Source organism: Lithobates pipiens, unplaced genomic scaffold (genome assembly GCF_037356315.1).
Source record: "Lithobates pipiens isolate NorthernLeopardFrog02 unplaced genomic scaffold, aLitPip1_a1.2 Scaffold_8, whole genome shotgun sequence".
NCBI lineage: Eukaryota > Metazoa > Chordata > Amphibia > Anura > Ranidae > Lithobates > Lithobates pipiens.
Window position 1 is genome coordinate 581,129,147 of NW_027507903.1, and position 27,350 is coordinate 581,156,496.

The window sequence follows — 27,350 nt, forward strand, 5'->3', positions numbered from 1 at the left end:
TTTCCAAAGTAACGCTTGTTGTCCAGTAATGCAGGTACAATAGGTGATGTAATCCTAGACTCTCATTCACCGTGGACACGTTGTAGCATGCAGGAAAAACAAGGGGAACACTCCAATGGTGAAGTATGTATTCACAATTTATTGGGTATAAAACGAAGATATAGGTACTCACATTTAAAACAATAATAAAAAGCACAGCTAAACGAACGCGTGTCACGCTCGTGCTTCCGGACGTCACTTCCGGTGTCCTTACTGGCCAATTGTGTTCCTACGCGTATCGTCAAATGACTTCATCAGGGAATTGTAGTTCACCTTATATATATATTTTTTTTTGGAGCTTTTGTTCAAAAACACATTTCACTGTTTATGGACTATTAGTATTTTGTTCATACACATGGTACACTGCACATGGACTATTAGCATTTTGTGCAATTTTTGATTTGTATTACACTTGTATAACGACACATTGTTTTTTTTTTTTTTTTTGTTTTTTTTTTTTTTGTTCTCCGTACCATATCATTTATATATGTGTGCACTCAACACTATCTCACTATCATCAATAGAAGATCTTTTATACCAAGTTTTTTTTACCAAGTTTTTTATGTCAAGTTTTTTATGTTAAGTGCACAATCTGACCTGTGGTATTGCACTTTGGAATTTATGCACATTGTCTGAGCTTATTTAAATATACAGTTCCACATTTTACTTTATTTTATTTTTGTTTGGTTGGTACTTGAGTACATGTTAGTTTATTTTAGTTTAATTAGATTTATTTAGCTGGAGCGCAACACCATTTCTTAATTACTATGCTATTGTATTGTTTTTTCGAAATCAGTAAACATAATTAACCTAAAGGTACTTTTCATTATATAGAACAATTGTTTCCTTGTGTGTGTGTGTGTGTGTGGGGATGGATCTGATGGATCTCTCCATTTATGTATTGGGTAGGCAGTGGCCTGGTTCTCATATGCTTCAGCTTGTAAATACTACTCTGAGAAGCACTGTGCACAGCCAGCCAGTTAAGGCTGCCTTACATGGATGGCCACGAGGCAGTAAAAGCTGTCAGTTGAGATTGCCCATCTAAAGCAGGGCATGCAGCTGGTCAGGGCTCTACACCTGCTGTGGCCAAGTCAAAAATGAAACTGCATTGGGCGATGAATACAACCTATGTAAGCCTATAAGGCCCAACTGCAACTGTGGTTACAGAATGCCACTGTGACATTTACACTGTGGATCGCTTTTCTGAAGGCAAGGTCTGCCACACATACCTGTATGTGGGTGAGTATATTTCAGCTCCAGTCTGAGAGTGTTAAACACAGATCTTAGGCTGCATTCACATATAAGTGTCACGCGAATGGGAGTTTTTTTTTAACTCTTTGTTGAGGCGTTTTCAAGCTATATGCATAGGGCAGCCTATTTATTTGAATTGGCTACCCTATGTGCGACAAAGAAACTTCTGCACCTTTTTTGGGTGTTTTTTACCAAAAGCTTTCGGGGGTTTGTCAATGTCAAAAAATGTGCATCTTCTGGCCACATAAAGGGTGCCATTAACAATGAATGGCAACGCAAGCGTATTCACATAATTCTAAAGCCGCGCACACACGGGGCGGACTGTCTGGCCAACTTAGTCCGTCAGACAATCCGACGGACAGTCCGTCATACTTTCGAATGAACGGACTTGACCACACACACCACTTTTTGAGCAGACTAATACGGCGCACTAAGTCCGCCATACTATCCGCCCTACTTTTGAAATGAACGGACTCGCCCACACACGCGGAGGAAAGTCCGCTCATTTCGAGCGCATCTCCAGGTAGGCGGGGCCCGCGAAGGAGACGTCACTGACCCCGCCGCCTGGTATGGACTTAAAGGGGAACCCCAACGCCGAAAAAAATCGGCGTGGGGGTCCCCCCCAAGTCCACAACAGACCCTTGTCCGAGCACGCTACCCGGCCGGCCAGGAAAGGGGGGCGAGCGAGCGCCCCCTCCTCCTAAACCGTACCAGGCCGCGTGCCCTCAACATGGGGGGGTGCCTTGGGGAAGGGGGGCCGCGCGGCCCCCCCACCCCAAAGCACCTTGTCCCCATGTTGATGAGGACAAGGGCCTCTTCCCGACAACCCTGGGCGTTGGTTGTCGGGGTCTGCGGGCGGGGGGCTTATCGGAATCCGGGAGCCCCCTTTAATAAGGGGGCCCCCGGATACCGGCCCCCCACCCTATGTGAATGAGTATGGGGTACAATGTACCCCTACCCATGCACCTGTAAAATAAAAGTACAAAAAAAAACACAACACACGAGATAAAATACTTTATTGCACAGCTCCGGGGGTCTTCCGTCTTCGGGGGTCTTCTCGCCGGACTCCTCCGCTATCTTCTTGTAGCTCTTTTGCTAGCGGAGGAGTCCGGCTTTCTTCCTCGCCGCCGGCCTCTTCTCCCGACTTCGGGGGTCTTGTCCCCCTCTTCAGTTCTTCTGTCGCCGCCACCGCCGCCTTCCGTTCTTCTTCTTCTTCTTCTTCTTCTTCTCCAGGAGATGTTGCCTCGACGATCTCTCCGGCCGGAATGCCAGGGACGCACTGCGCGGCCACTTATATAGGGACAAGGGGCGGTGTCACATGGCTTTATGTCACATGGGTTGGTCACATGGGTTGATGTCACATGGGGACTATGACATCGTAAGGGGGTGGGGTCACCATGTGACACCAACCCATGTGACATAAAGCCATGTGACATAAAGCCATGTGACACCGCCCCTTGTCCCTATATAAGTGGCCGCACAGCGCGTCCCTGGCATTCCGGCCGGAGAGATCGTCGAGGCAACATCTCCTGGAGAAGAAGAAGAAGAACGGAAGGCGGCGGCGGCGGCGACAGAAGACCGGGCCACCGCCTGTAAAAGAGCTATAAGAAGGCGCGGTGGCCCGGCAGAAGAACCGAAGAGGGGGACAAGACCCCCGAAGTTGGGAGAAGAGGCCGGCGGCGAGGAAGAAAGCCGGACTCCTCCGCTAGCAAAAGAGCTACAAGAAGATAGCGGAGGAGTCCGGCGAGAATACCCCCGAAGACGGAAGACCCCCGGAGCTGTGCAATAAAGTATTTTATCTCGTGTGTTGTGTTTTTTTTGTACTTTTATTTTACAGGTGAATGGGTAGGGGTACATTGTACCCCATACTCATTCACATAGGGTGGGGGGCCGGTATCCGGGGGCCCCCTTATTAAAGGGCGCTCCCGGATTCCGATAAGCCCCCCGCCCGCAGACCCCGACAACCAACGGCCAGGGTTGTCGGGAAGAGGCCCTTGTCCTCATCAACATGGGGACAAGGTGCTTTGGGGTGGGGGGGCCGCGCGGCCCCCCCTTCCCCAAGGCACCCCCCATGTTGAGGGCACTCGGCCTGGTACGGCTCAGGAGGGGGGGCGCTCGCTCGCCCCCCTTTCCTGGCCGGCCGGGTAGCGTGCTCGGACAAGAGTCTGTTGTGAACTTGGGGGGGACCCCCACGCTGATTTTTTTCGGCGTTGGGGTTCCCCTTTAAGTCCATACCAGGCGGCGGGGCCAGCGATGTCTCCTTCGCGGGCCCCGTCTACCTGGATACCCGCTCGAAATGAGCGGACTTTTCTCCGGGCGGGAAAAGTCCGCTCATTTCAAAAGTACGGCGGACTGGCATACACACGGGCGGATTGTCCGCCGAAATGCGAGTCCGACGGACAGTATTATGGAAATTCCGAAATACTTAGTCCGCCAGACTGCACGCTGAAAAAGTCCGCTGAAGCCCACACACGAGCGGCCTGTCCGCTGAAATGTGTTTCGGCGGACTAAGTTGGCCAGACAGTCCGCCCGTGTGTACGCGGCTTTAGATGTGAATGGAGCCTAAATGTTTTAAAACAGTTTTTTTTTTTTTAAAAGGCTTTTCTGGAAAGACAAAGGTCATTACTGTGCTGCAGATCTCTGTTGTCTTCTAGCACTATACTGGCTTTTGCATTGGACATCCTTCCTAATGTGGCACATACCTGGTCCTCCACTGTGTACTGTGGTTCCTTCTGCTGACCAATATGTCATTATTATGTTCTGTGCTGATGTAGGGGATGGAAGAAGAAACCACAGTGTGCAAAAGTGGAATCAGCCAATCCGACAGTCCCAGAAGTGTCGGATATTGACGGCCAGGGTAGCATTGAAGATCTGTGGCATTGGCGGCAGTTTGTAGAAGTATTTAGCTTGTTATTCATTAAATATTTAGTGTCTGAGTATTTAGTGCTTGCTATACACATTTTCTTCCATTTACAAAAGCTGATAATGTGAACAAGGTCAAGATTGCTCATGGAGAGCGTTGGTTGCCATCAGTATATGACATTTGGCTGTGGACCCTCACCCAGTCAGATGTTGGTTGCAGAACTGGATGGCAGGGAGCTTGTGTGTATCTTTTGGTGTTTAGTTATAGCTGTGTTTTCTCTAGGTAACCTCATGGTTGGCAAAGATTAGGGTGTGTTTGCAAAGGGCGTGGGCCAAAGATTTTAGTGTTTTAGATTTCATTTCATTGGGAAGGATATAGGTTTGTCCATTCTATAGATCTATCACCTGTTACATATAACAGTCTACTGTTTCCAATCTACAGGGATAAAGAATCTATCTGGATTAATCAAGATATGGCAAAAGGTTGTTTTCATTTTCCTCCTTCACTTATATTATACTTAAGCCCTTCTTGATAAGCCTTCAGTGTATTTCCTCATCAATCAATTCAGTTTGTACGTCATTCCCATTCTTGGTTCATTCCTTATCCTCACTTGCAATTCATGCTTACTCCCAATTTACTCCTCTTCCTTACTATTCAGTCTTTAATCTCCTTCCATTCTTATGGCCATTTCCTCTCTCACTGATCTTCCTCCTCTTGTCTTAGTACCATGGCCAGCAGACAGGAAGTAAGTCCCTTTCTTTGTATAAGAGCTTACCTTTATTTCTTCTCTACTTCTTACAGATTGGACTCTGAGCCGTAATAACAAGGTGTTTCCCATGGTGAGCTCTCCGGTACGTCTATTGCATGGTTATTTCTACCCATATATTATGGATTGGATTTGGAGCCTTTAATACTGTGTTAAGCATGTGGAAAGCTTATCAAACTTTGAGGAATAACTTTTGTATGGAAGAGTCAATGCACTTATATGGGGAAGGTGCAGATCGGCTTTTAAACTAGGCAACAGGGGGTCCAGATGTAGAGATAGCCAGCGTGGAGCAAATTTCAGAGGTTAGTATTGAGGGCATTAGTAGTAGCACCTAAAACCAAGGTAAGTATAGTAACAAGTCCTATTTGCAACCTCAGAACACCCAATAAGGAGATAGTATGCCTCTGGACAAAACTACGTGACTTGTTCACTAATGCCAGGAGTCTGGTGGACAAGATGGGAGAACTAGAGCTGTTATTCAGAGACTTGGTTCAACAGCATTCATGATTGTCTGGCAACCATTCAAGAGTATTCCCTAAATTACAGGGATAGCGAGGGGTAAAAAAGGGGGAGGGGTATGCCTGTATATAAAAAATTATGTACAAGTAAATGTGAGGGATGACATCACAAATGGAGCAGGTGGAATCCTTATGGGTAGATCTACAATGGGAGAAAACCAAGGGGAAAGTAATACTGGGAGTATGCTATAGCCCCCCTAACCAGAGGGAGGAGGGGGGGGGGGGCGGATCTCCTATCACAATTTGGAATAGCGGCAAGGATGGGAAGTGTCATTATAATGGGGGATTTTAATTATCCAGACATAGACTATTCGGAAAGGAACCACACTTTCGTCTAAGGCTCGCCATTTCCTAAATGTCTTACAGGACAATTTCATGGGTCAGATGGTAAATGCACCAACAAGAAACAAAGCATTACTAGACCTACTGATTACTAACAATACAGACCTGATCACAGATGTGGAAATACGGGGCAATTTAGGAAACACCGATCACAGGTCAATTCGTTTCAGTATAAATCACACAAATAGGAAACAAAAGAGCCAACTTCCATAAACTACACTCCTTGCTAGAAGATATTAAATGGAATAAAATACCAGGGTCAAAGAACATGGAGGAACACAGAGGAAAATGGGTGTGCTTTATTAAATATTAAAAAAGGATATTAGCTAGTGCATCCCATTGGCAAATACATTTAAAAGATCTAATAAAAATCCTGGTGCCTTAACTCCAGAGTAAAAATGCATATAAAAGCAAAGGAGAAGGCCTTCAAAAAATACAAGGCTGAGGGGTCTTTATCAGCATTCCAACTTTACAAAGTATGCAATAAGAAATGTAAGAGTGCAATCAGGGTGACTAAGATAGAACACGAAAAGCCCATATCGGAGGAGAGTAAAAAAAAGTCCCAAGAAATTCTTTAAGTATATAAATAGTAAGAGACAGAGGACAGACCATATTGGCGCTATAAATAATGATGAATGGAATCTGGTTACAAAGGATGGAAAGATGGCGAAGGTTTTGAATGTATTCTTCTCCTCAGTCTTCACGAGTGAAACGGGGGGGGGGCTTCAGTAACCAAAACTGCAAGGTTTATCCTCATGACATGTCCCAGGAAGCACCCTCATGGCTAACAGAGGATAGAATTAGGAATAGACTTGAAAAACTTAACATTAATAAGTCACCAGGACAAGATGGCTTGCACTTGAGGGTCTTAAAGGAACTCAGTCAAGTAATTGCCAGACCATTGTTCCTAATTTTTACAAACAGTCTACTGAATGGTATGGTACCAGCTGATTGGAGAAAAGCCAATGTAGCACCAGTATTTAAAAAAGGACCAAGATATATCCCTGGGGACTACAGACCAGTTAACCTAACGTCAATAGTATACAAGTTCTTGGAGGGAATGATAAGGGATTATATACAAGATTTTAGTAATGAAAATGGTATCATTAGCAGTAATCAGCATGGATTCATGAAGAATCGTTTTTGCCAAACCAACCTATTAACCTTCTATGAGGAGGTGAGCTGCCATCTAGATAAAGGAAGGCCCATAGACATGGTGTATCTGGATTTTGCAAAGGCATTTGATACAGTTCCCCATAAACATTTACTGTAACTAAGGTCTGTCAGCATTGACCAAAGAGTGAGTACATGGATTGAAAACTGGCTACAGGGACGACTTCAGAGGCTGGTAATAAATGGGCAGTACTTGAATGGTCTAGTGTAGAAAGTGGGGTACCCCAGGGTTCTGTTCTGGGACCAAGCCTGTTTAATTTATTCATAAACGATCTGGAGGATGGGATAAACAGCTCAATCTCAGTATTTGCAGATGATACTAAGCTAAGCAGGGCAATAATTTATTTTCAGGATGTGGACACCTTGCAAAAAGTTCTGAACATATTAATGGGGTGGACAACTACATGGCAAATGACGTTTAATGTAGAAAAATGTAAAATAATGCATTTGGGTGCTAAAAAATATGAATGCAATCTACTTGCTAGGGGGAGAACCTCTGGGGGAATCTAGGATGGAAATGGACCTGGGGATCTTAGTAGACGACAGACTAAGCAATGGCATGCAATGGCAAGCTGCTGCAAGCAAAGCCATCAGAATATTGGCATGCATTAAAAGGGGATTAACTCCAGAGATAAAACAATAATTCTCCCACTCTACAAGACTCTGGTCCAGCCACACCTGGAGTATGCTGTTCCAGTTCTGGGCTCCAGTCCTCAGGAAGGATGTGCTGGAACTGGAGAGGGTCCAGAGAAGGGCAACAAAGCTAATAAAGGGACTAATAAACTTTAGTTATGAGGAAAGATTATGAGCACTGAATGTATTCTCTCTCCTGGCAGCCTGAAGGGTCTGGTATGGATATTTGGGGGGAACCCCACGTAATTTTTTTAAACAAAAATTGACGCGGGTTCCCCTTAATCTCCATATCAGAACCGAAGGGCCTGGTAATTAAATTTGGGGGGAACCGCACACATTTATTTATTTTTTTTAATCAATGACTTTCAATGACTGTTCTCTGTATTACGGAGAGCCGTCAATTCATTATAGCTGCGAGTGCTTTTAAATTACCTTTTTTCCTGCAGAAATTACATTTTGTGCAGGGACAGTTCTAAGCATAGTAAACATGCTCCCCTTTACAGGCATACTATACACACACCTCAGGTAAGAAATTTAAAGGAATATTACACTTTTATTGTTTCACTTTAAGCATTATTATAATCACTGCCCCCGAAAAAACTGCAGTTTTTAAAACTATTTTTTGCATTGATATATGTCCCCTGGGGCAGGACCCGGGTTCCCAAACACTTTTTATGACAATAACTTGCATATTAGCCTTTAAAATTAGCACTTTAGATTTCTCCCATAGACTTTTACAGGGTGTTCCGCGGCTTTTCAAATTTGCCGCGAACACCCCAAATTGTTCGCTTTTCGGGTCGAACTCATCCCTACTAGTGACCCCACAATAGGGATAAAACTTTTCAGCACAAGGGAACTTAAAAAGACATGGCCATTCATTAAGATTATAAGAAAAGCGGTTTAACCTTAAACTGCGTAGATGGTACTTTACTGTAAGAGCGGTAATGATGTGGAATTCTCTTGCACAAGCAGTGGTTTCAGCGGGGAGCACAGACAGTTTCAAAAAACTATTAGCTAGGCACCTAAACAACCACAACATACAGGAATATATAATGTAATATTAACATAAAAGCACACACACAGGTTGGACTTGAGTCTTTTTTCAAACTCACCTACTATGCAACTATCTAAAAAAATACTTGATGTCTGCTTTTTGGTCAAAAGTGATAATCACTGAATGCTCATCTAGAGTTCACTGACCTGTGTAGTGATAGAATCTTTGTCCTTTTTGAGGATTTTCATGAAGGTCATTAGGGAGATAATAGTAGAAGTGAATGAACTGCATTCCCTTTTCTAATAACCAGCTTCCTCCGGCCAAACTGTGGGCAGGGGTTCTGTTGCATACAGTTATCATAGAGTTTGGTGGACCAAGAGGTGACAGCTAACTAACAGATGCCAGCCAAAGTAATGTAAGTTGTCGGTCAGATGGTCAGAGCAGACAGTGTCAGCAGGCTGAAGGTAATTATGGCTACTGCTGACAATATCAGAGGTGACAAGCCAGTAAAAAGGGCAAGGATAAACAAGTATTCAAGCACAAAGTCTGAAAATTCACAGGCGTATTCCAGTGCATGAAAAATCAGGCAGAAGTCAGAATCAGACAGACCTCTATCCAGCCTATGAGCAGACAGATTAAGCTGTTGATGAGGCACAAGCTGAATGTCCAGCAGTCTCATAAACACAGCTAATTAGGGCAGGAGTGCACTGCAGAGACCTGAGGTACAAGACTGAGTAATGAGCAGCGGATGGCGAAGGCTAAAAGCTGATTGTTACATCAATAGTTTTCATTACTGAATCTCTTCATCCGAACCTTTTATTATCAATCACAGCACTGGATTATGGGTGGGACTTTGCAATAATTTGGCTATGGACTCTACATACAAGGGTAGCAAATGATCTATTCAGTGTGTAGTCTGCTGTTAAACACTTGTTGAATACGTGCCATGTTTTTAAATGCTTTTCACCACCAGCTACATTCCACCTAGAAAATCCAGGTCTCTGGAGCATCGGCTCTTTCTACAATAGGACTATTGTTACTTTCTCTGGCTCCAATCCCTTCTAAATAGGGTAAACGGTCTCCAACGCAGGAAGATTTTGTAATTCCTGTAAATGCCATGCGTGTGCCTAGATTTGTCCTCTTTGTACAAATCTGTCCATAAGGGCACTTTTCTTAAGTCATTACAAATAACATTAAAAATGCAATTAAAAACTGTACTTGTTTTCCACTAAGTATAACATTTTTGGAAAGTGGATTCGATTCCATGCTACAGTTTTAAGGAATAAAGCAAGAGGGAAAAATCAAAATGTAATGCCAATGTTTAAATACATAAACAGTTAAAAAAAAAAGTATAATGGTGCAACTTTTTCTTACTGGGGGTTAAAAACAGGTAAAAAGACAGAGATGGAAACCATTTTGTTGTCCTATAGCTGTGTTATGATGTCCAGTTCAATTCTTGGTGATTGCAGAGACAGGGCATTTTCGGTAGTCAGTATAGTTTTAATGAATGCGGTATAATTGAGGGATTTAATGATTTTCTATTTTACTTTTTAGAGCATGCAAAAAAAGAAACAAAGATTTAAAAAAATTGTGAAAAAAATTACAATTTGAAAAATAAAAAAAAGATAAAAAAGCGATCAATAATTAAAGGGCAGATCAATAGATCAAAGGCAGAAGGTTTTGTTATCTTAATGCATTCTATGCATTACAATAAAAAGCCTTCTGTATGCAGCAGCCCCCCTCAGCCCCCATAACACTTACCTGAGCCCCATTTCTGTGCAGCAATATCCACGAGTCCCCTTTGACCGTCCAAGATTCTCCTTCCTGACTGGCTGAGACACATTCACTCCCGCTGCTGTCATTTAAAGTCAGCTAGCCAATCAGGGGAGAGAGGGAGCTGGGCCAGGTCAGGGCTCCGTGTCTGAATGGACACAGGGAGCTGTGACTCAGCTCGGGTACCCCCATAGCAAGCTGCTCGCTGTGGGGGCACTTAACAGGAGGGAGGGGCCAGGAGAGCAGAAGACCCGAGAAGAGGAGGATCCGGGCTGCCCTGTGCAAATCCACTGCACAGAGGAGGTAAGTATAACCTGTTTATTATTTTTATGGGGGAAAAAACAAGCCTTTTACAATCACTTTAAAACTCTGACCACCATAAAAGCTGATATTTTAGCACAATGTAAATATGTACAGTATGGTGTTGATTTACTAAGGTCAAGTAGACTTTGCAAAGTGCAGTTGAATTCTGCAAGGGAAGTTGCTCCAGAGCTTAGTAAATGAGCAGAAGCTCTGTTACTTTCCATCATCCAATCATGTGCAAGCAAAAATTCAGTTTTTTTATTTCCTTTGCATGTGATTGGGTAGTCTTTTTAAAGTGAAACTACCTCATTTACTAAGCTCTGGAGCAACTGCAATTGCAGAATGCAACTACACATTGCAAAGTGCACATTCTATTTGCCTTTAGCAAACCATCCTCTGTATCTCATACCTGAGGGGCCACTGAGGAAACTGAAAATCACGGTAGTAGTCAGTGTTACTACAATGATAGCTGCAATCTTCCTTCTGCACTTCCTCTCTGCATTTACTAAACCGCCCCTCCTCTCCACCTCGGCCAATTAGAGAATGCTTTATATTCATCAAAGCGGAGTTCCAACTGTTCATTTTTTTTTTTTTATTAATATTGTTAGTTTAAAACTTCTATTTGTAGCACTCACCTTTCTGGGATTTATTGCCGCTCGATTGACGATTTCATAGAGGAAGATGTCTTATATTCCTCTTTCCTGGCAATTTCCATATTGCTTGTGGGCATGTGAAGCCCACAAGCACTATCTTCCAGGATCAGGTGCAGCTGAGCAACCAGCATGCACCGCCCGTTCTCGTGCATGCGCAGGAAGTATGGCTCGCAGCACCGCACACTTCTGATGCCAACAGGTGGTGTCATCAGAACTGTCCACCCCTCGGTGCTGCCCACTGACTCCTGAAAAATGATGACACCCCTTAGCAACAGCCAGGAAAGAGTGAGTAAAAAAAATTTTTTTTTTTCCAAATGTTGTTGCTTAGGTTTATTGCTGCTGAATACTGCAAAGTACATTTTATGGGTGGAACTCCACTTTAAAAAGAGTACATAGCGTTCTATGAGTGCTGACTGAATGACCCTCTCTGGTAAGTGTGCAGAGAGAAGCCACAGGTACAGAACCCCAGCAAGACTGGGAAGATGGCGGCAATCACTGTAGTAGTGTCAACTGTTACAGTGATTTCTAGCTTTCCTAGTAGTCCATCAGTAGGGATGAGCTTCGTGTTCGAGTCGAACATATGTTCGACTCGAACATCGGCGAATTCCGAACGTTATGGGCCATTCGCGCCAAATTTGTGTGGCGCTCACGGCCCACAATGCACTGCGATGGCGCAGTGCATTGCTGGCTCATGATTGGCCAAGCATGCACTGTGACCCCGCATGCTTGGCCAATCACAGCGCCGGCAGCGAGGAGAGCCATGATTGGCCACAGGCAGGATGCCTGTGGCCAATCATAGCTCAGGCTGTGTAGTACACGCCCCACACTATATAAGGCCGCCAGCGCGGCGGCCTTGTGTAGTGTGTTAACGTCTGAAGCAGTTAGTGGGTGTTCTGTGTACCTTCAACACAGTATACACCGATCGTTATCGGACGATTTTTCGTTCTTGCTCTTCTGTAGTGGTTGTTGTCTGCGTGCCCTGACCGCAGCATACACCGCTATATTCACCTATATAGCTAGCGATATATCTATCTTTTATAATAGAGCTTGCGGTCAGTGGTAGGAGATTGTGCGTGCTGTCTGCGTGCTCTGAACCCAGTATACACCGCTATATCCACCTATTTAGCAAACAATCTTGCTCGTTTTAAATAGAGCTTGCAGTCAGCGGTAGGAGCTTGTGCGTGCTGTCTGCGTGCTCTAAACCCAGTATACACCGCTATATCCACCTATATAGCAAACTATCTTGCTCGTTTTAAATAGAGCTTGCAGTCAGCGGTAGGAGCTTGTGCATGCTGTCTGCGTGCTCTGAACCCAGTATACACCGCTATATCCACCTATTTAGCAAACTATCTTGCTCGTTTTAAATAGAGCTTGCAGTCAGCGGTAGGAGCTTGTGCGTGCTGTCTGCATGCTCTGAACCCAGTATACACCGCTATATCCACCTATATAGCAAACTATCTTGCTCGTTTTAAATAGAGCTTGCAGTCAGCGGTAGGAGCTTGTGCATGCTGTCTGCGTGCTCTGAACCCAGTATACACCGCTATATCCACCTATATAGCAAACTATCTTGCTTGTTTTAAATAGAGCTTGCAGTCAGCGGTAGGAGCTTGTGCGTGCTGTCTGCGTGCTCTGAACCCAGTATACACCGCTATATCCACCTATATAGCAAACTATCTTGCTCGTTTTAAATAAAGCTTGCAGTCAGCGGTAGGAGCTTGTGCGTGCTGTCTGCGTGCTCTGAACCCAGTATACACCGCTATATCCACCTATATAGCAAACTATCTTGCTCGTTTTAAATAGAGCTTGCAGTCAGCGGTAGGAGCTTGTGTGTGCTGTCTGCGTGCTCTGAACCCAGTATACACCGCTATATCCACCTATATAGCAAACTATCTTGCTCGTTTTAAATAGAGCTTGCAGTCAGCGGTGGGAGCTTGTGCGTGCTGTCTGCATGCTCTGAACCCAGTATACACCGCTATATCCACCTACATAGCTCTTCTCTATTTGAGCCATCTGCAGGAGTTAGTGGAAGTTGTGTGTGCCTCCAGCACAATATACACTACCCAATTGCTGTTTTTCCCAACTCCCTTCAGGCCATTACCATGTCTGGAAGGCCAGCAAGGAGAGGCAGACAGGCGCGAGCCGATAAAAGAGGGGAAGCAGGCTCTGTGTCTAGAGACAACAGTGCTGGTCGTGGACGCGGTACATCGTCATCATTCGCGCCTGTCGATGGGACACGCTTGTCCTTCTTTTCGGCAGCTGGACATGTTGAGCCGCAACATGCCAACGACTTGGTAGAGTGGATGACCAAGCCCTCTTCATCCTCCTCATCCTCTCTCACCCAGTCTCAGGGTACTAGCAAAGCAGCTGCCAACGCATCGTCTTCCCTCCTCTCAATGTCATCATCAGTGACTCCTTCCCTAGACCCACCATGTCCTCCTGAGGAGTCTCCTGAACTCTTTGAGCACAGTGTTGGGTACATGCTCCAGGAGGATGCCCAGTGTTTTGTAGGCTCTGATGATGATACTCAGCTAGAGGAAAGCAGTAGCGTGAATGCAGAGAGAGGGGATGCTCAAGAAGGACAGCAATCTGGCAGTCATGTTCCACAAGCTGCACCATACTGCCAGGTTTTCTCCAGCGATGAAGAGGGAGGGGATGATGAGGGCACTGACTCCACGTGGGTGCCTGGTAGGAGAGAGGAGGAGGAGGAGGAGGAGGCACATGTCCAACGAGGCAGGATGCCCTCCGGGGGCCAGCTTAGGGGCAGCACACCGACTGAATCACACCGCAGAGCTCCGCCTGTGCAGGGCGCTGCCTCTGCGCGTTATTCTAAAAGTTCTTTGGTGTGGGCCTTTTTTGAGACAAGTGCATCAGATCGCACCGTTACTATTTGCAACATATGTCTCTAGCGTATCTCGCATGGCCAAAACATCAGCCGCTTGGGCACCACATGCTTGACCAGACATATGTTGACCTGCCATGCAGCTCGTTGGCAAGCGTACCTCAAAGACCCACACCAAAGAACAAAGCGGACCTCTCCTTGCTCCTCATCAGCTGGGATCTCCAACCCCACTAGACCTTCAGTCCTCTCTGAAACCTGCTCTGAGAGGAATGAAGGTGTAAAATTAGGTGTGTTACAGCCAAGTGCTTCCGGGCACTCTGCTAGCAGTACACCCACGTCCGATTATAGCAGGCAAATGTCCCTGCCCCAGCTGCTGGACCAGCGAAAGAAGTTCACTCCCAGCCATCCACATGCCCAGCGGTTGAATGCTAGCTTGGCTAAATTGCTAGCACTTCAACTGCTGCCTTTTCAGTTGGTAGACTCGGCCCCCTTCCGTGAGTTTGTACAATGTGCGGTTCCTCAGTGGCAGGTCCCCAAACGCCACTTTTTCTCACGGAAGGCGATTCCGGCTCTCTACCGGCATGTGGAAGGCATTGTCCTCGCCTCGCTGGACAGGGCGGTCAGCGGTAAGGTGCATATTACCGCTGACTCATGGTCCAGCAGGCATGGACAGGGACATTACCTGTCTTTCACGGCCCATTGGGTCACTCTTCTGGCAGCTGGGAAGGATGCAGGACAAGGTGCAGTAGTGTTGGAGGTTGTTCCGCCACCACGCCTCCAAAATGCTACTATTGGTTGTGACACACCTCTCTCCTCCACCCCCTCCTCTTCTTCTTCCTCCATGGCCTCTTCCAGTGCTCTGTCCTCAGAACCAGCGGTGCTCCGTAGGTGTTCCAGGGGCTATGCAAGTAAGCAGGCAAAACTATGCCATGCCGTGCTTGCGCTGGTTTGTTTGGGGGACAGGAGCCACACTGGGGCGGATGTTTTGTCAGCTCTGTAGGGGCAGGCCGAGAGGTGGTTGACGCCACGCCAGCTTAAGCCAGGAATGGTGGTTTGGCGACAATGGCACCAACCTTCTCTCCGCCCTCCGACAGGGACAACTGACCCATGTGCCCTGTGTAGCTCACGTCCTTAACCTGGTGGTGCAGCAGTTCTTGGGCAGGTACCCCGGGCTTACAGGATGTCCTGAAGCAGGCCAGGAAAGTCTGTGTGCATTTCCACCGATCATTTAATGCCTGTGCTCGGCAGGCTGAGCTCCAAAAGGAGTTGAACCTGCCCAAGAACCGCCTTATATGTGACATGCACACCAGGTGGAACTCAACTTTGGCCATGCTGCAGCGGCTGCACACGCAACAGAGGGCCATCAATGAGTACCTGTGCGACTATGGCACCAGGGCAGGGTCAGGGGAGCTCGGTTTTTTCTCACCACGCCAGTGGGGCATGATCAGGGATGCATGCACTGTCCTGTCACCGTTTGAGGAGGCCACAAGGATGGTGAGCAGTGACAGTGCATGCATCAGTGACACTGTACCTCTTGTCCACCTCTTGGAGCATACGCTGCGTGGAATAATGGACAGGGCACTTGAGGCAGAACAGAGGCAGAAAGAGGAGGACTTCCTTGCCTCTCAAGGCCCCCTTTATCCAGACAGTGTTCCTGCTGTGCCACCCATCACACAGGAAGAGGATGAGGAGGAGGAGGAGAAGGAGGAGGATGATTGTGTCAGCATGGAGGTGGAGGCTGGCACTCAGCATCAGCAGCAGTCTTGTAGGGATGATTTACAGTCCCAAGAAACCCGTAGACTTGTACGTGGCTGGGAGGAGGTAGCTGTGGATCATGTTGTCCTTAGTGACCCAGAGGACTCCGGACCGAATGCCTCAGCTAACCTACGCTGTATGGCCTCCCTGATCCTGCAAAGCCTGCGGAAGGATCCTCGTATTCTTCAGATCAAGGAGAGGGACCATTACTGGCTGGCCACTCTCCTTGATCCACGGTACAAGGGTAAGGTCGCCGACCTTATCTTGCCATCGCAGAGGGAGCAGAGGATGAGACATCTCCGGGAGGCCTTGCAGAAAGGTCTGTGCAACGCGTTCCCAGAGACTGGGAGGTTACAAACTCCTGGTCCTGGACAACGTGTTGCTGAGGCATCGGTCAGAAGGAGCGGTGGAGAAGGTGGCCGTCTGACCGATGCTTTCAGACAATTTTTTAGTCCGCAGCCCCAAGGTATGATTGGTTCCAGCAACCATCGCCAGCGTCTGATTTACATGGTGCAGGAATACCTAGGGGCAAGGTCAGATGGATGGATGGATCACTGGCCAGAGCTTGCACAGTATGCAATTGAGCTACTGGCCTGTCCTGCATCCAGCGTTCTTTCGGAACGCACCTTCAGTGCTGCTGGTGGCTTTGTTACCGATCACAGGGTGCGCCTGTCCACCGAATCAGTTGATCGACTGACCTTCATCAAGATGAATCAGTCTTGGATCACCCACAGCTACCAAGCACCTGAAGCTGATGTAACCGAATAATTGTTTTTGAAATATCACATCCCTTCAAGACTGCCTATGCTGATGCTGAGTGACTGTCATGTTATGTTGATTGTCTATCCTCTTCCTCCTCCGCTGATATGTTGGCGTTTAATTACAATTTTTGATGCAATGCTTTGCAGCAGGGCTAATTCCTGCACTAAAACTAGAGTATATGGGAGAGGTTGCAGTGTCGTGGCACCAGCACCATTGCCTAAGGCCCAATTTTTCTGCCCCTGTTTAACAGGGGCGTTTAATTACAATTTTTGATGCAATGCTTTGCAGCAGGGCTAATTCCTGCACTAAAACTAGAGTATATGGGAGAGGTTGCAGTGTCGTGGCACCAGCACCAGTGCCTAAGGCCCAATTTTTCTGCCCCTGTTTAACAGGGGCGTTTAATTACAATTTTTGATGCAATGCTTTGCAGCAGGGCTAATTCCTGCACTAAAACTAGAGTATATGGGAGAGGTTGCAGTGTCGTGGCACCAGCACCAGTGCCTAAGGCCCAATTTTTCTGCTCCTGTTTAACAGGGACATGTAATTACAATTCTTGATATAATATTTCACAGGAGGGCCCGTTCCTGTGCCCACCCAGAATAACTGTGAGGACTTATAGTGTTGTGGCACCAGCACCACAACCACCGAAGGTCAATTTTTCTACCACTGTTCAACAATGGCATGTAATTACAATTCTTGATATAATCGTTCACAGCAGGGCGCTCCAGCGCCCACCAAGAGTCACTTTGAGGGCTTACAATGTTGTGGCAAAACCAACACCTTGTTCCGCCATTTCTGCAGAGCATATAGGGCAGGCCCCTACTTTCAAACATCCAACTTACAAACATCTCCTACTTGCAAACGGAAGGAGACAACAGCAAGTGAGATGAAAAAAGATGGATGACAAAACAAATTATACAGGGGTGATAACCCTTCCCTATGTTTTCCAAAAAGCTTAAAAATAGTTTTTTTGACTGGAGCTACACTTTAAAAATGTACCAGTTGAAAATTACAAACAGATTCAACTTAACACAACAAACCTACACAGTCCCTGTCTTGTTTGCACCGCCTGTATACTGCTGTTCTGAGTATATAGGGCCTGGGGGCCACACGCATTTCTTTTTTTTAATATGGGTACGGGTTTCCCTTAATATGCGTACAAGACCCAAAGGGGCTGGTAATGGGCAGGGAGGGCTACCCATGCCATTTTTCTCAATGATTTTCAACCATATTGCAGGAACCAGATATAACATTAAAACTGCAAGCAGTTTTAAATGATGTTATTTCTGTTAAATGTCATTTTGTGCAGGGACTGTTCTAAACACGGGAAACACGTAGCACTTCACAGGCATACTACAGACACCCCCCAGGCACCATATTTAAAGGAATATTTCACTTTTTTTTTCACTTTAATCGTCATTAAAATCAGTGCTCCCGCCAAAAAAAATTTTTAAAAAACATTTCAGGCATTGACCCATGTCCCCTGGGGCAGGAGCCAGGTCCCCAAACCCTTTTTAGGACAGCATCTTGCATATTAGCCGTTAAAATTAGCACTTTTAATTTTGAATGTTCGAGTCCCATAGACTTCAATGGGGTTCTAAAGTTTGTACGAATTTGGGGTCCGTTCGAAAGTTCTGGTGCGAACCGAACTGGGGGGTGTTCGGCTCATCCCTATCCATCAGGTATGAGTAATGGATACTTACATGCAGCCAACATGGACCAATGTAAGTATGTAATACAGATCATTCCTTGGGTTAAGCTTTAAGTGGCAGCAGCACATTAATGAGACAGGGGGTGAGTCCCGAAATGAAACCAACATGTGATCAGCAGAAGAACACATTAAATACAAAGGCAGGGCTTTTTTTCCTCATAAAATAGGTGCAGGAACTCAATCACGACCCCCCAAAACCCCCCTTTCCACAACTACACACACACCCTCCAAACCGCATCAAATAGTGGGTGTGGTCAGATTTTACTAACAGTAAGAGGGTCTTAAGGGGGCAATAAAAGCCACAAGTGCATAGTACAGTACATAGTGCAGAGTTCAGCCTTCTTCCACAGCTGCTTACCTCTGCATCCCCCATCCACAGATCACTTTCACCCCTCTTCTTTTCTAGTACCCACCCACACACTGTAGGTGGCTCCGCCTCTCTCACTTTCAGGGAGATCATCCAGTGGGGGGTCAGCATCCGCACTGGACCCCAGGCACCTGCATCTCCCTTGTCCCCATCCTGCCCTCAGTGGAGGCCACTTGGGAGATCAGATCTGTGGGAGCCATTGAGAGACAAGCTGTCACTTGTAAACACAGAAGCCGGTGTTGTGTCAAATACTGTCCCCCGTCAGATAGTGTCCGCCCTGTACTGCGCTTGTGCAGTACAGAGGACAAGGAGACGATGAAGGTGTCCGAAGATGAACGTCGCCTGCGCGCTGAGTTCAGGTTCAAGCCCCACCGTCCAAGTGGACATAGAGTTAGAATAAAAAATAGCCGAGCGAAGCGAGCCCATGCCTGAAGCTTAGCGAGTGAAGCAAGCCCACGAGGGGCCCTGTTACTAAGTGCTACCGTATGTCCACTTGCATAGTGGGGCTTGAACCTGGACTCAGGGCAGAAGGTACTAGCAAGTGTGCAGGCGCCTATCATCTTCTGAGACTTTCGGAGTCTTCTTGTCTTCCGTACTGCGCAAGCGCTGCGCCTCCGCAGTACGGGGCAGACACTATCCGATGGGGGGACAGTTTTTGGCAGAACACCGGACTTCTGTGTTTACAAGTGATAGTGGTTAGCAGGGAGCAAAGGGTTTGAGCCAGAGGTGGTGGAATTGAGTTCTACCAAGTTCCAGCTGAAAGAAAGCCCTGCAAAGGTGCTTCCAAGTGCAGTCTTCAGGAAGTTCAATATTTATTGATCATAATAACAGGTTAAAACACTCCATCAACACTGGGAACTGTTCTTTGGCAATCGGTATCATGAAAATGTAGCACTTCAGAAAATACTGAGATGCTTGACATGAGATTATACCCAAATAACCATTACCACAGAATATTACAGTACAAACCATTGCTTATGTGTAGCTTACTACACCACCCAATATACATATATCCATTACACTCTTTCATTTTTATGAATGTTTCCACCCATTGGACTCACCTTGAAAAGTTTTTTTTTTTTTTTTCATATTTGTATGTATTTCATCCAGTGTACTGTACACCTTTTCCTGATGAAGTGGCCACTGAAGAGCCAAGAAACGTGTTGATGGTGTGCTATAACCTGTTCTGACAAAATTCTGACAAATCCACTTGAAAACACCTTTTTTATTTAACCGGTGCCCCTGCTGACCACACATTGGTGCACCTTTGGACCATTGTCCCCTTTATATTTGTTCAACAACCTAGCGCAGTGTAGAAACCTCTGGAAAACCCAGAGGAGCATTGAGTACGGCCACTCTGCGTGGAGACAGTCATATTGTCCACAAGTGCTCAAACAGGTTGCTCGACACAAGGATGGGTATCCAGCAACCATATGAATATGAGTACACGCTTCCTACACTTTTTGCTAAACTTTCCATATATGTGCCACTGAATGCTGTTTCTAGAAGGATCTCTCTTGCTGCTTTTTATCCCTGTTTTTGTCTCTGCTCACCTGGAGCACCATTGACACATAACAATGCCTGAGACCATCCTTTTGCTCCCCTGAGCTGTAAGCTTGTTTGCATTGTCATGCAAAGAATTACACATGTGCAATTTGCTTCACTACGAATCAAATTTTTTGTTGTTCGGAGATTCGGATGTATTGTAATGTATTTTAATGAATTTCAAAATAAATTGTAACAAAACAAAATATCCGTATTTGAAAATCAATTTAAAAATGGAAACATATTGCAATAAATGCAGTAAAGTGAAATAAGATGACAATTTCTGCTTAGGTTGCTTAATAGAATCAAATAAAAAAGAATAAAATAGAATAGAATAAAATCAAATGGAATAAAATAAAATTGGAATAAAATAACATCAAATAGAATAAAATAGAATAAATTGGAATAGAGTAGAAAATAATAGAAAAACTATAGAATAGAATAAAACGAGACTAGATGTGGAAAAAAAAAAGGAATAACATAGACAAAAGGAAAAGGGTAACCTAACGAACAAATCTGAAAGGAACCAAAACACATTTTTCTTGGTTGTGCACATCTCTACAAAATATGTTCATGGAGATAGATTCAAGTATTTATATTTGTTGCATTTAAAATGTGTTTGATGATATTAATCAATGCATAACATAGTAAAAGTTTCTTCACATTTGCCTACAAAATAGGCAAGAATAGACTAAAATAGAATAAAATAGAATAGAAAAAAATAGAATAGAAAATAATAGAATAAAACTGAATAGAATAGAAAATAAAAGAATAGAACAGAACAGGAATGACTTTAATAGAATCTAAATAAAGGAATAGAATAGAAAATAATTAATTATAATAGAAAAAAAATAGAACAAATAAAGCAGTCTTTCAAAAAGTAAATTTTGAATCGATTTGAAAATAATGAATATACGAGACGAATCTGAATATACAAAATTAATTTAAAAAACAAATCATTCTAACCATAACAAATAAGACAAAACGAAAAGGTTAACTTAACGAACAAATCTGAAATGAAACAAAACGCTTTTTGTTTGGTTGTGCACATCTCTACAAAATTTTTCATGGAGATAGATTCAAGTGTTTATATTCGCTGCTTTTAAAATGTGATGATTTTAATCAATGCATAACATAGTAAAAGTTTGTTCACATTTGCCTAGAGAACTGCTATAATCCATGTAACTAAATAATCAGCTTATTCCTTTCCCTTGAACCAGGAATCCATCACAGAGACTGAGATGTCCCATCCATACTTGACCTATAAAAACTCCTATACAAACAATAGATCTGCACAAGCTTTCACCAGCTTCAGAACATGACCCAACTGCTATTCCATTTCCAAATCAGGACTGTGACCTCTTCTAACCAGAGTGCAGACTCTCTGTGATCCATGGACAATACCTCTATTATGTGTCCTTGTTTGCCTTTGTTCTTATTTGAATGTCAGCTAAGGAACATTCACTGATGTTCAAAGCCTGAAGACCTAAATGAAACATCTCCTGGGCCTTGATGTGACATTACCAGTATGTAATGGATTACATACATTATAATAGGATACATTTATTTCATTCTTAAAAAAAAAATGTCTTGTTAATACATTGTTCTGATCCAAAAAAGAAAAAAAATGAAGAATGATCCAGTTTGCTTTAAAAGAGAAGAAAAAGCCTCCCTGGCCCCTTTAGGGCCCATTTAGTTCTATGTGTCTGTGTGCAGAGGTGTGTTTTTTTAGGCAGGTCCGTTATCATGCGCCAATGTGCATTTCCTTTATGTTTTGACTGTGCATTTTTAATGCATTTTTGAATTTTGAATTTGGAGTGGATAGGGTAACAACCATTGACCAAGGCTTGTTACTACCTATTGTCAGGGCATCAAAAGGCATATTATATGTGTTTTGATGCATTGCCATTGACTCCCGTGGGCCTTCCACTGCATTTGACTGTGTGGGCTAACAGAAAGGGAGGAATGAACAGTATGGTAAAGGAAGGCAGTGATGGGACAGAAGGTGAGGAGCACAATAAGGCAACAAATGACCAATGGACAACAAGCATCAAGGACGTTTGTCCCACCATCCCTTACCCTTTTTTAGTAGGTTAGTACTTGTTAGGCTTTGGGTTTGCTGTATCAGTGGTTGGTTATTGGGATCAGGTTTTAGTGACAGCTGTGACGGGTCCTTGATGGTGTCCAAAAGGAAAGAAACTCATTTGTAAGGTTATATTTTGGGCCATGGGTTGTTGTATGCATTGGTCACAAAAAACTATGCCTATTATGTTTCATGGGAGTTGAAGAACGGACTCCTATGTTATAGTAAGGTTTTGAAATTTGACAGCGTGGTGTGAACTCACCAAGCTGGTGTACAATGGCTAGTGGCTGCTTTCAGGGCCGTCTTAATAGCATCACGGGCCCCTGGGCAAAGTAATGCTCTGGGGCCCCTACAATGGAGACAGCGGAGGTAAACAGACATAAAGTAGGTAGGAGGCATAAAAGCGGAGCTTCCCCTTTTGGGTGGAGCTCCGCATTAACTACATGAACAGTCATTTTGTACAGTAAAGAAACAGTGGGAGAATACTACATACATAAAGTAACAAAGCTGTCCTGTGCATATAATACATCTGCTAGATTGATGCCTCCCCAGCACTATGGCCCCTCTACACCCCAGATATCCCCCCAGCACTCTGACCCCTCTACACCCCAGATATCCCCCCAGCACTCTGACCCCTCTACACCCCAGATATCCCCCCAGCACTCTGAACCCTCTATACCCTAGATTTCCCCCCAGCACTCTGACCTCTCTATGCCCCAGATATCCCCCCCCAGCACTCTGACCCCTCTACACCCCAGATATCCCCCAGCACTCTGAACCCTCTATGCCCCAGATATCCGCCCAGCACTCTGACCTCTCTATGCCCCAGATATCCCCCCAGCACTCTGACCCCTCTACATCCCAGATATGCCCCCAGCACTCTGACCTCTCTACACCCCAGATATCCCCCCAGCACTCTGACCTCTCTACACCCCAGATATCCCCCAGCACTCTGATCCCTCTACACCCAAGATACCCCCCCCCAGCACTCTGACCCCTTTGCATCCTAGATATCCCCCCAGCACTCTAATCCTTCTACACCCCAGATATCCCCCAGCACTCTGACCAATCTACACCCTAGATATCCCCCCAGCACTCTGACCCCTCTACACCCCAGATATCCCCCAGCACTCTGACCGCTTTGCACCTTAGATATCCCCCCAGCACTCTGACCCCTCTACACCCCAGATATCCCTCCAGCACTCTGACCCCTCTACATTCCAGATATCCCCCCAGCACTATGACCCCTCTACACCCCAGATATCCCCCCAGCACTCTGACCCCTCTACACCCCAGATATCCCCCAGCACTCTGAACCCTCTATGCCCCAGATATCCCCCCAGCACTCTGACCTCTCTATGCCCCAGATATCCCCCCAGCACTCTGACCCCTCTACATCCCAGATATGCCCCCAGCACTCTGACCTCTCTACACCCCAGATATCCCCCCAGCACTCTGACCTCTCTACACCCCAGATATCCCCCAGCACTCTGATCCCTCTACACCCAAGATACCCCCCCCCCAGCACTCTGACCCCTTTGCATCCTAGATATCCCCCCAGCACTCTGATCCTTCTACACCCCAGATATCCCCCAGCACTCTGACCAATCTACACCCTAGATATCCCCCCAGCACTCTGACCCCTCTACACCCCAGATATCCCCCAGCACTCTGGCCACTTTGCACCTTAGATATCCCCCCAGCACTCTGACCCCTCTACACCCCAAATATCCCTCCAGCACTCTGACCCCTCTACATTCCAGATATCCCCCCAGCACTATGACCCCTTTGCACCCTAGATATCCCCCCAGCACTCCGACCCCCCTACACCCCAGATATCCCCCAGCACTCTGATCCCTCTACACCCAAGATACCCCCCCCAGCACTCTGACCCCTTTGTATCCTAGATATCCCCCCAGCACTCTAATCCTTCTACACCCCAGATATCCCCCAGCACTCTGACCAATCTACACCCTAGATATCCCCCCAGCACTCTGACCCCTCTACACCCCAGATATCCCCCAGCACTCTGACCGCTTTGCACCTTAGATATCCCCCCAGCACTCTGACCCCTCTACACCCCAGATATCTCTCCAGCACTCTGACCCCTCTACATTCCAGATATCCCCCCAGCACTATGACCCCTCTACACCCCAGATATCCCCCCAGCACTCTGACCCCTCTACACCCCAGATATCCCCCAGCACTCTGAACCCTCTATGCCCCAGATATCCCCCCAGCACTCTGACCTCTCTATGCCCCAGATATCCCCCCAGCACTCTGACCCCTCTACATCCCAGATATGCCCCCAGCACTCTGACCTCTCTACACCCCAGATATCCCCCCAGCACTCTGACCTCTCTACACCCCAGATATCCCCCAGCACTCTGATCCCTCTACACCCAAGATACCCCCCCCCAGCACTCTGACCCCTTTGCATCCTAGATATCCCCCCAGCACTCTGATCCTTCTACACCCCAGATATCCCCCAGCACTCTGACCAATCTACACCCTAGATATCCCCCCAGCACTCTGACCCCTCTACACCCCAGATATCCCCCAGCACTCTGGCCGCTTTGCACCTTAGATATCCCCCCAGCACTCTGACCCCTCTACACCCCAGATATCCCTCCAGCACTCTGACCCCTCTACATTCCAGATATCCCCCCAGCACTATGACCCCTTTGCACCCTAGATATCTCCCCAGCACTCCGACCCCCCTACACCCCAGATATCTCCAGCACTCTGACCCATGTACACCCCAGATATCCCCCAGTACTCTGACCCCTCTACATCCCAGTTATCCCACAGCACTCTGACCCCTCTACACCCCAGATATTCCCCCAGCACTCTGATCCCTCTGCACCCCAGATATCCCCCCAGCACACTGACCCCTGAACATCCCAGATATCCCCCCAGCACTCTGACCCCTCTATATCCCAGATATCTCCCCAGAACTCTGACCCCTCTACACCCCAGATATCCCCTCAGCACTCTGACCCCTCTACACCCTAGATATTCCCCTCAGAACTGTTACCATATACCATAAGATACCCCTTGTATTGTAACCCCACTACATCCCTGATACCCCCTACACTGTGGCCTCTCTACATCCCTAATACCTCTAGCACTATAGCCACCCAAGCTACCCCAAGCATTACTACCCCCTATAAACCCCAGATCCCCCCTCAGCATTGTTTTCCCCATACACCCTTGATATCCCCTAGCACCATTATTCCATCCATGTAGTACCCCCTTTTCCAGTGGAGATACTGTGCTTGTAAACTTTTGGCTATGTGCCCACCTCTAGCACTGGGACAAGGACTCACCTATACCAATCAAGCAGGTAGAAGGAGGGGTGGAGGAAGGAACATCCCTCTGGGCATTCCAAGCCCTTTGGTGCAAACAGTGCTGGACAGCTGGGCTCACCATGACACCATCCACAATACCACTTCCGCAGGTGGGCTCTCAGTGCTGCTGATTCAGCAGCTCCCACTCCAGCTCCTACCCTGCAGCCTTCGAGTCCCAAGCATTCAAGCTGCATGGGGTGGGGTCAGAGCATCACTGGCGCTCCAGCCCTGCCCCTCCCTGCTGGCTGTAAAATAATAGGTATCGCTCTGCACAGCATGGCGCACCACTGCCAGCCTGCCTCCCCTGTGTATCCATCTCTCTCAGTGCCATCATGGGGCCCCCCAATTTTGGGGCATTGTGGGCTCAAGGAACAGCTGCTTTGGGGAAAGTTCAGGGGCCCCCATGCAGCTGGGGCCCCTGGGCAGTGCCCAGGTGTGCCCACTCATTAAGACAGCCTTGGCTGCTATGGTTGACCAACTGTTTCATTTATGGGGTACTGTCAGGAACCTGTTTTAATAGATAATATCTTTGCTTTGATGGTGTTTGTTATCTGTGTGATATTAATGTCATTATGTTATTATTGGGTCATGTCAACCTACATTTTCATATTAAAGCTTTGGCCAAGAAATATTCCAAAGTAAAATCCGTGTCTGTGCTTATTTATGGAATATTGTGGAGGAGGTTGTAATGGTGTTGAGTTGTCAATTTTTGTATCCATCTTTTGTGAGCACTTGCATTTCCTGCAGTCTAAACTACATTAAGCCAATAATAGTCGTAGAGTATTGTACAGTGTTATCCATATATTGTTATCCATATATTAATATAGAAAGTTTGGAGTTAAAAGCAGAAATTAAAGTGGTTGTAAACCCTCACATATACCCAATGAAGTGACTGGCCTCAGGTGATACACAGAGATGAAACAAATCTTCCTACATAAGCTGTACCTGTTTATCTGCAGTCTTCTCATCGCTACAGCTGTACAAAGTCCAGAAGTTATAAAGTTTTTTGAGCATTCTGAAAAAAAAAGGGTGGAGAGCTGAAGTTATATTCTGCAGAGCTTCACACTGCACACATAAACATAGCTGAGACTGTCAATCAGCTGGAGCTCTCTCCCCTGTCCCCATTTTTCTCTTGGTGTCAGGAAAACTTTTCAGAAGTGACTCCTGCTGATGGCAGAGAAAGGAAGCAGTAGACAGAAATTACACATAGTGCTCTGAATTGAGACAATCACACTATAGAGGGATATGCTTTGTTCAAATTTCATGTCTGAGGTTTACAAACACTTTAAAGTGGTTGTAAACAATGTTTTTAATATTGTACATAGGCTTACCTGTAGATACAATGAATATCTCCTAAACTTGCACTGTTTAGGATATATTCACACTGCATGCATCCGGTGACATCACTGGCGCATGTGTTCTGGCACGGTATTCCGGACCTTGAGAGCTTTGTGCCAAAGCCAAGGGCTCCTGCACATATGCATAAGTGGTCAGAGCTGCGAACCCGGAAGAAGAACTGGGGGAAGATGGAAGCTCTGTCAGCGTTTTAAGGTAAGTCTCTCATAATGTGCTAGAATGTGACGCATTCTAGCCGGGGGCATACTAGCTGGGGGCTTTTTTTTTCAGAGAA

The 27,350-nt window shown here is 46.0% G+C and overlaps 1 protein-coding gene across 1 annotated transcript in view; it reads left to right on the plus strand.

Moving 5' to 3' along the window:
* Positions 1 to 26,364, plus strand: part of CUNH19orf38 (chromosome unknown C19orf38 homolog) — a 46,067-nt gene extending 19,703 nt beyond the window's left edge. Inside the window, exons 6-8 of the mRNA XM_077470275.1 lie at positions 4,595 to 4,635; positions 4,955 to 5,004; positions 21,508 to 26,364. Of these exons, the coding sequence (XP_077326401.1) occupies positions 4,595 to 4,635; positions 4,955 to 5,004; positions 21,508 to 21,609 (193 nt within the window). The 3' untranslated portion in view covers positions 21,610 to 26,364. The remainder of the gene's footprint in view (positions 1 to 4,594; positions 4,636 to 4,954; positions 5,005 to 21,507) is intronic.
* Positions 26,365 to 27,350: the final 986 nt, after the last annotated feature.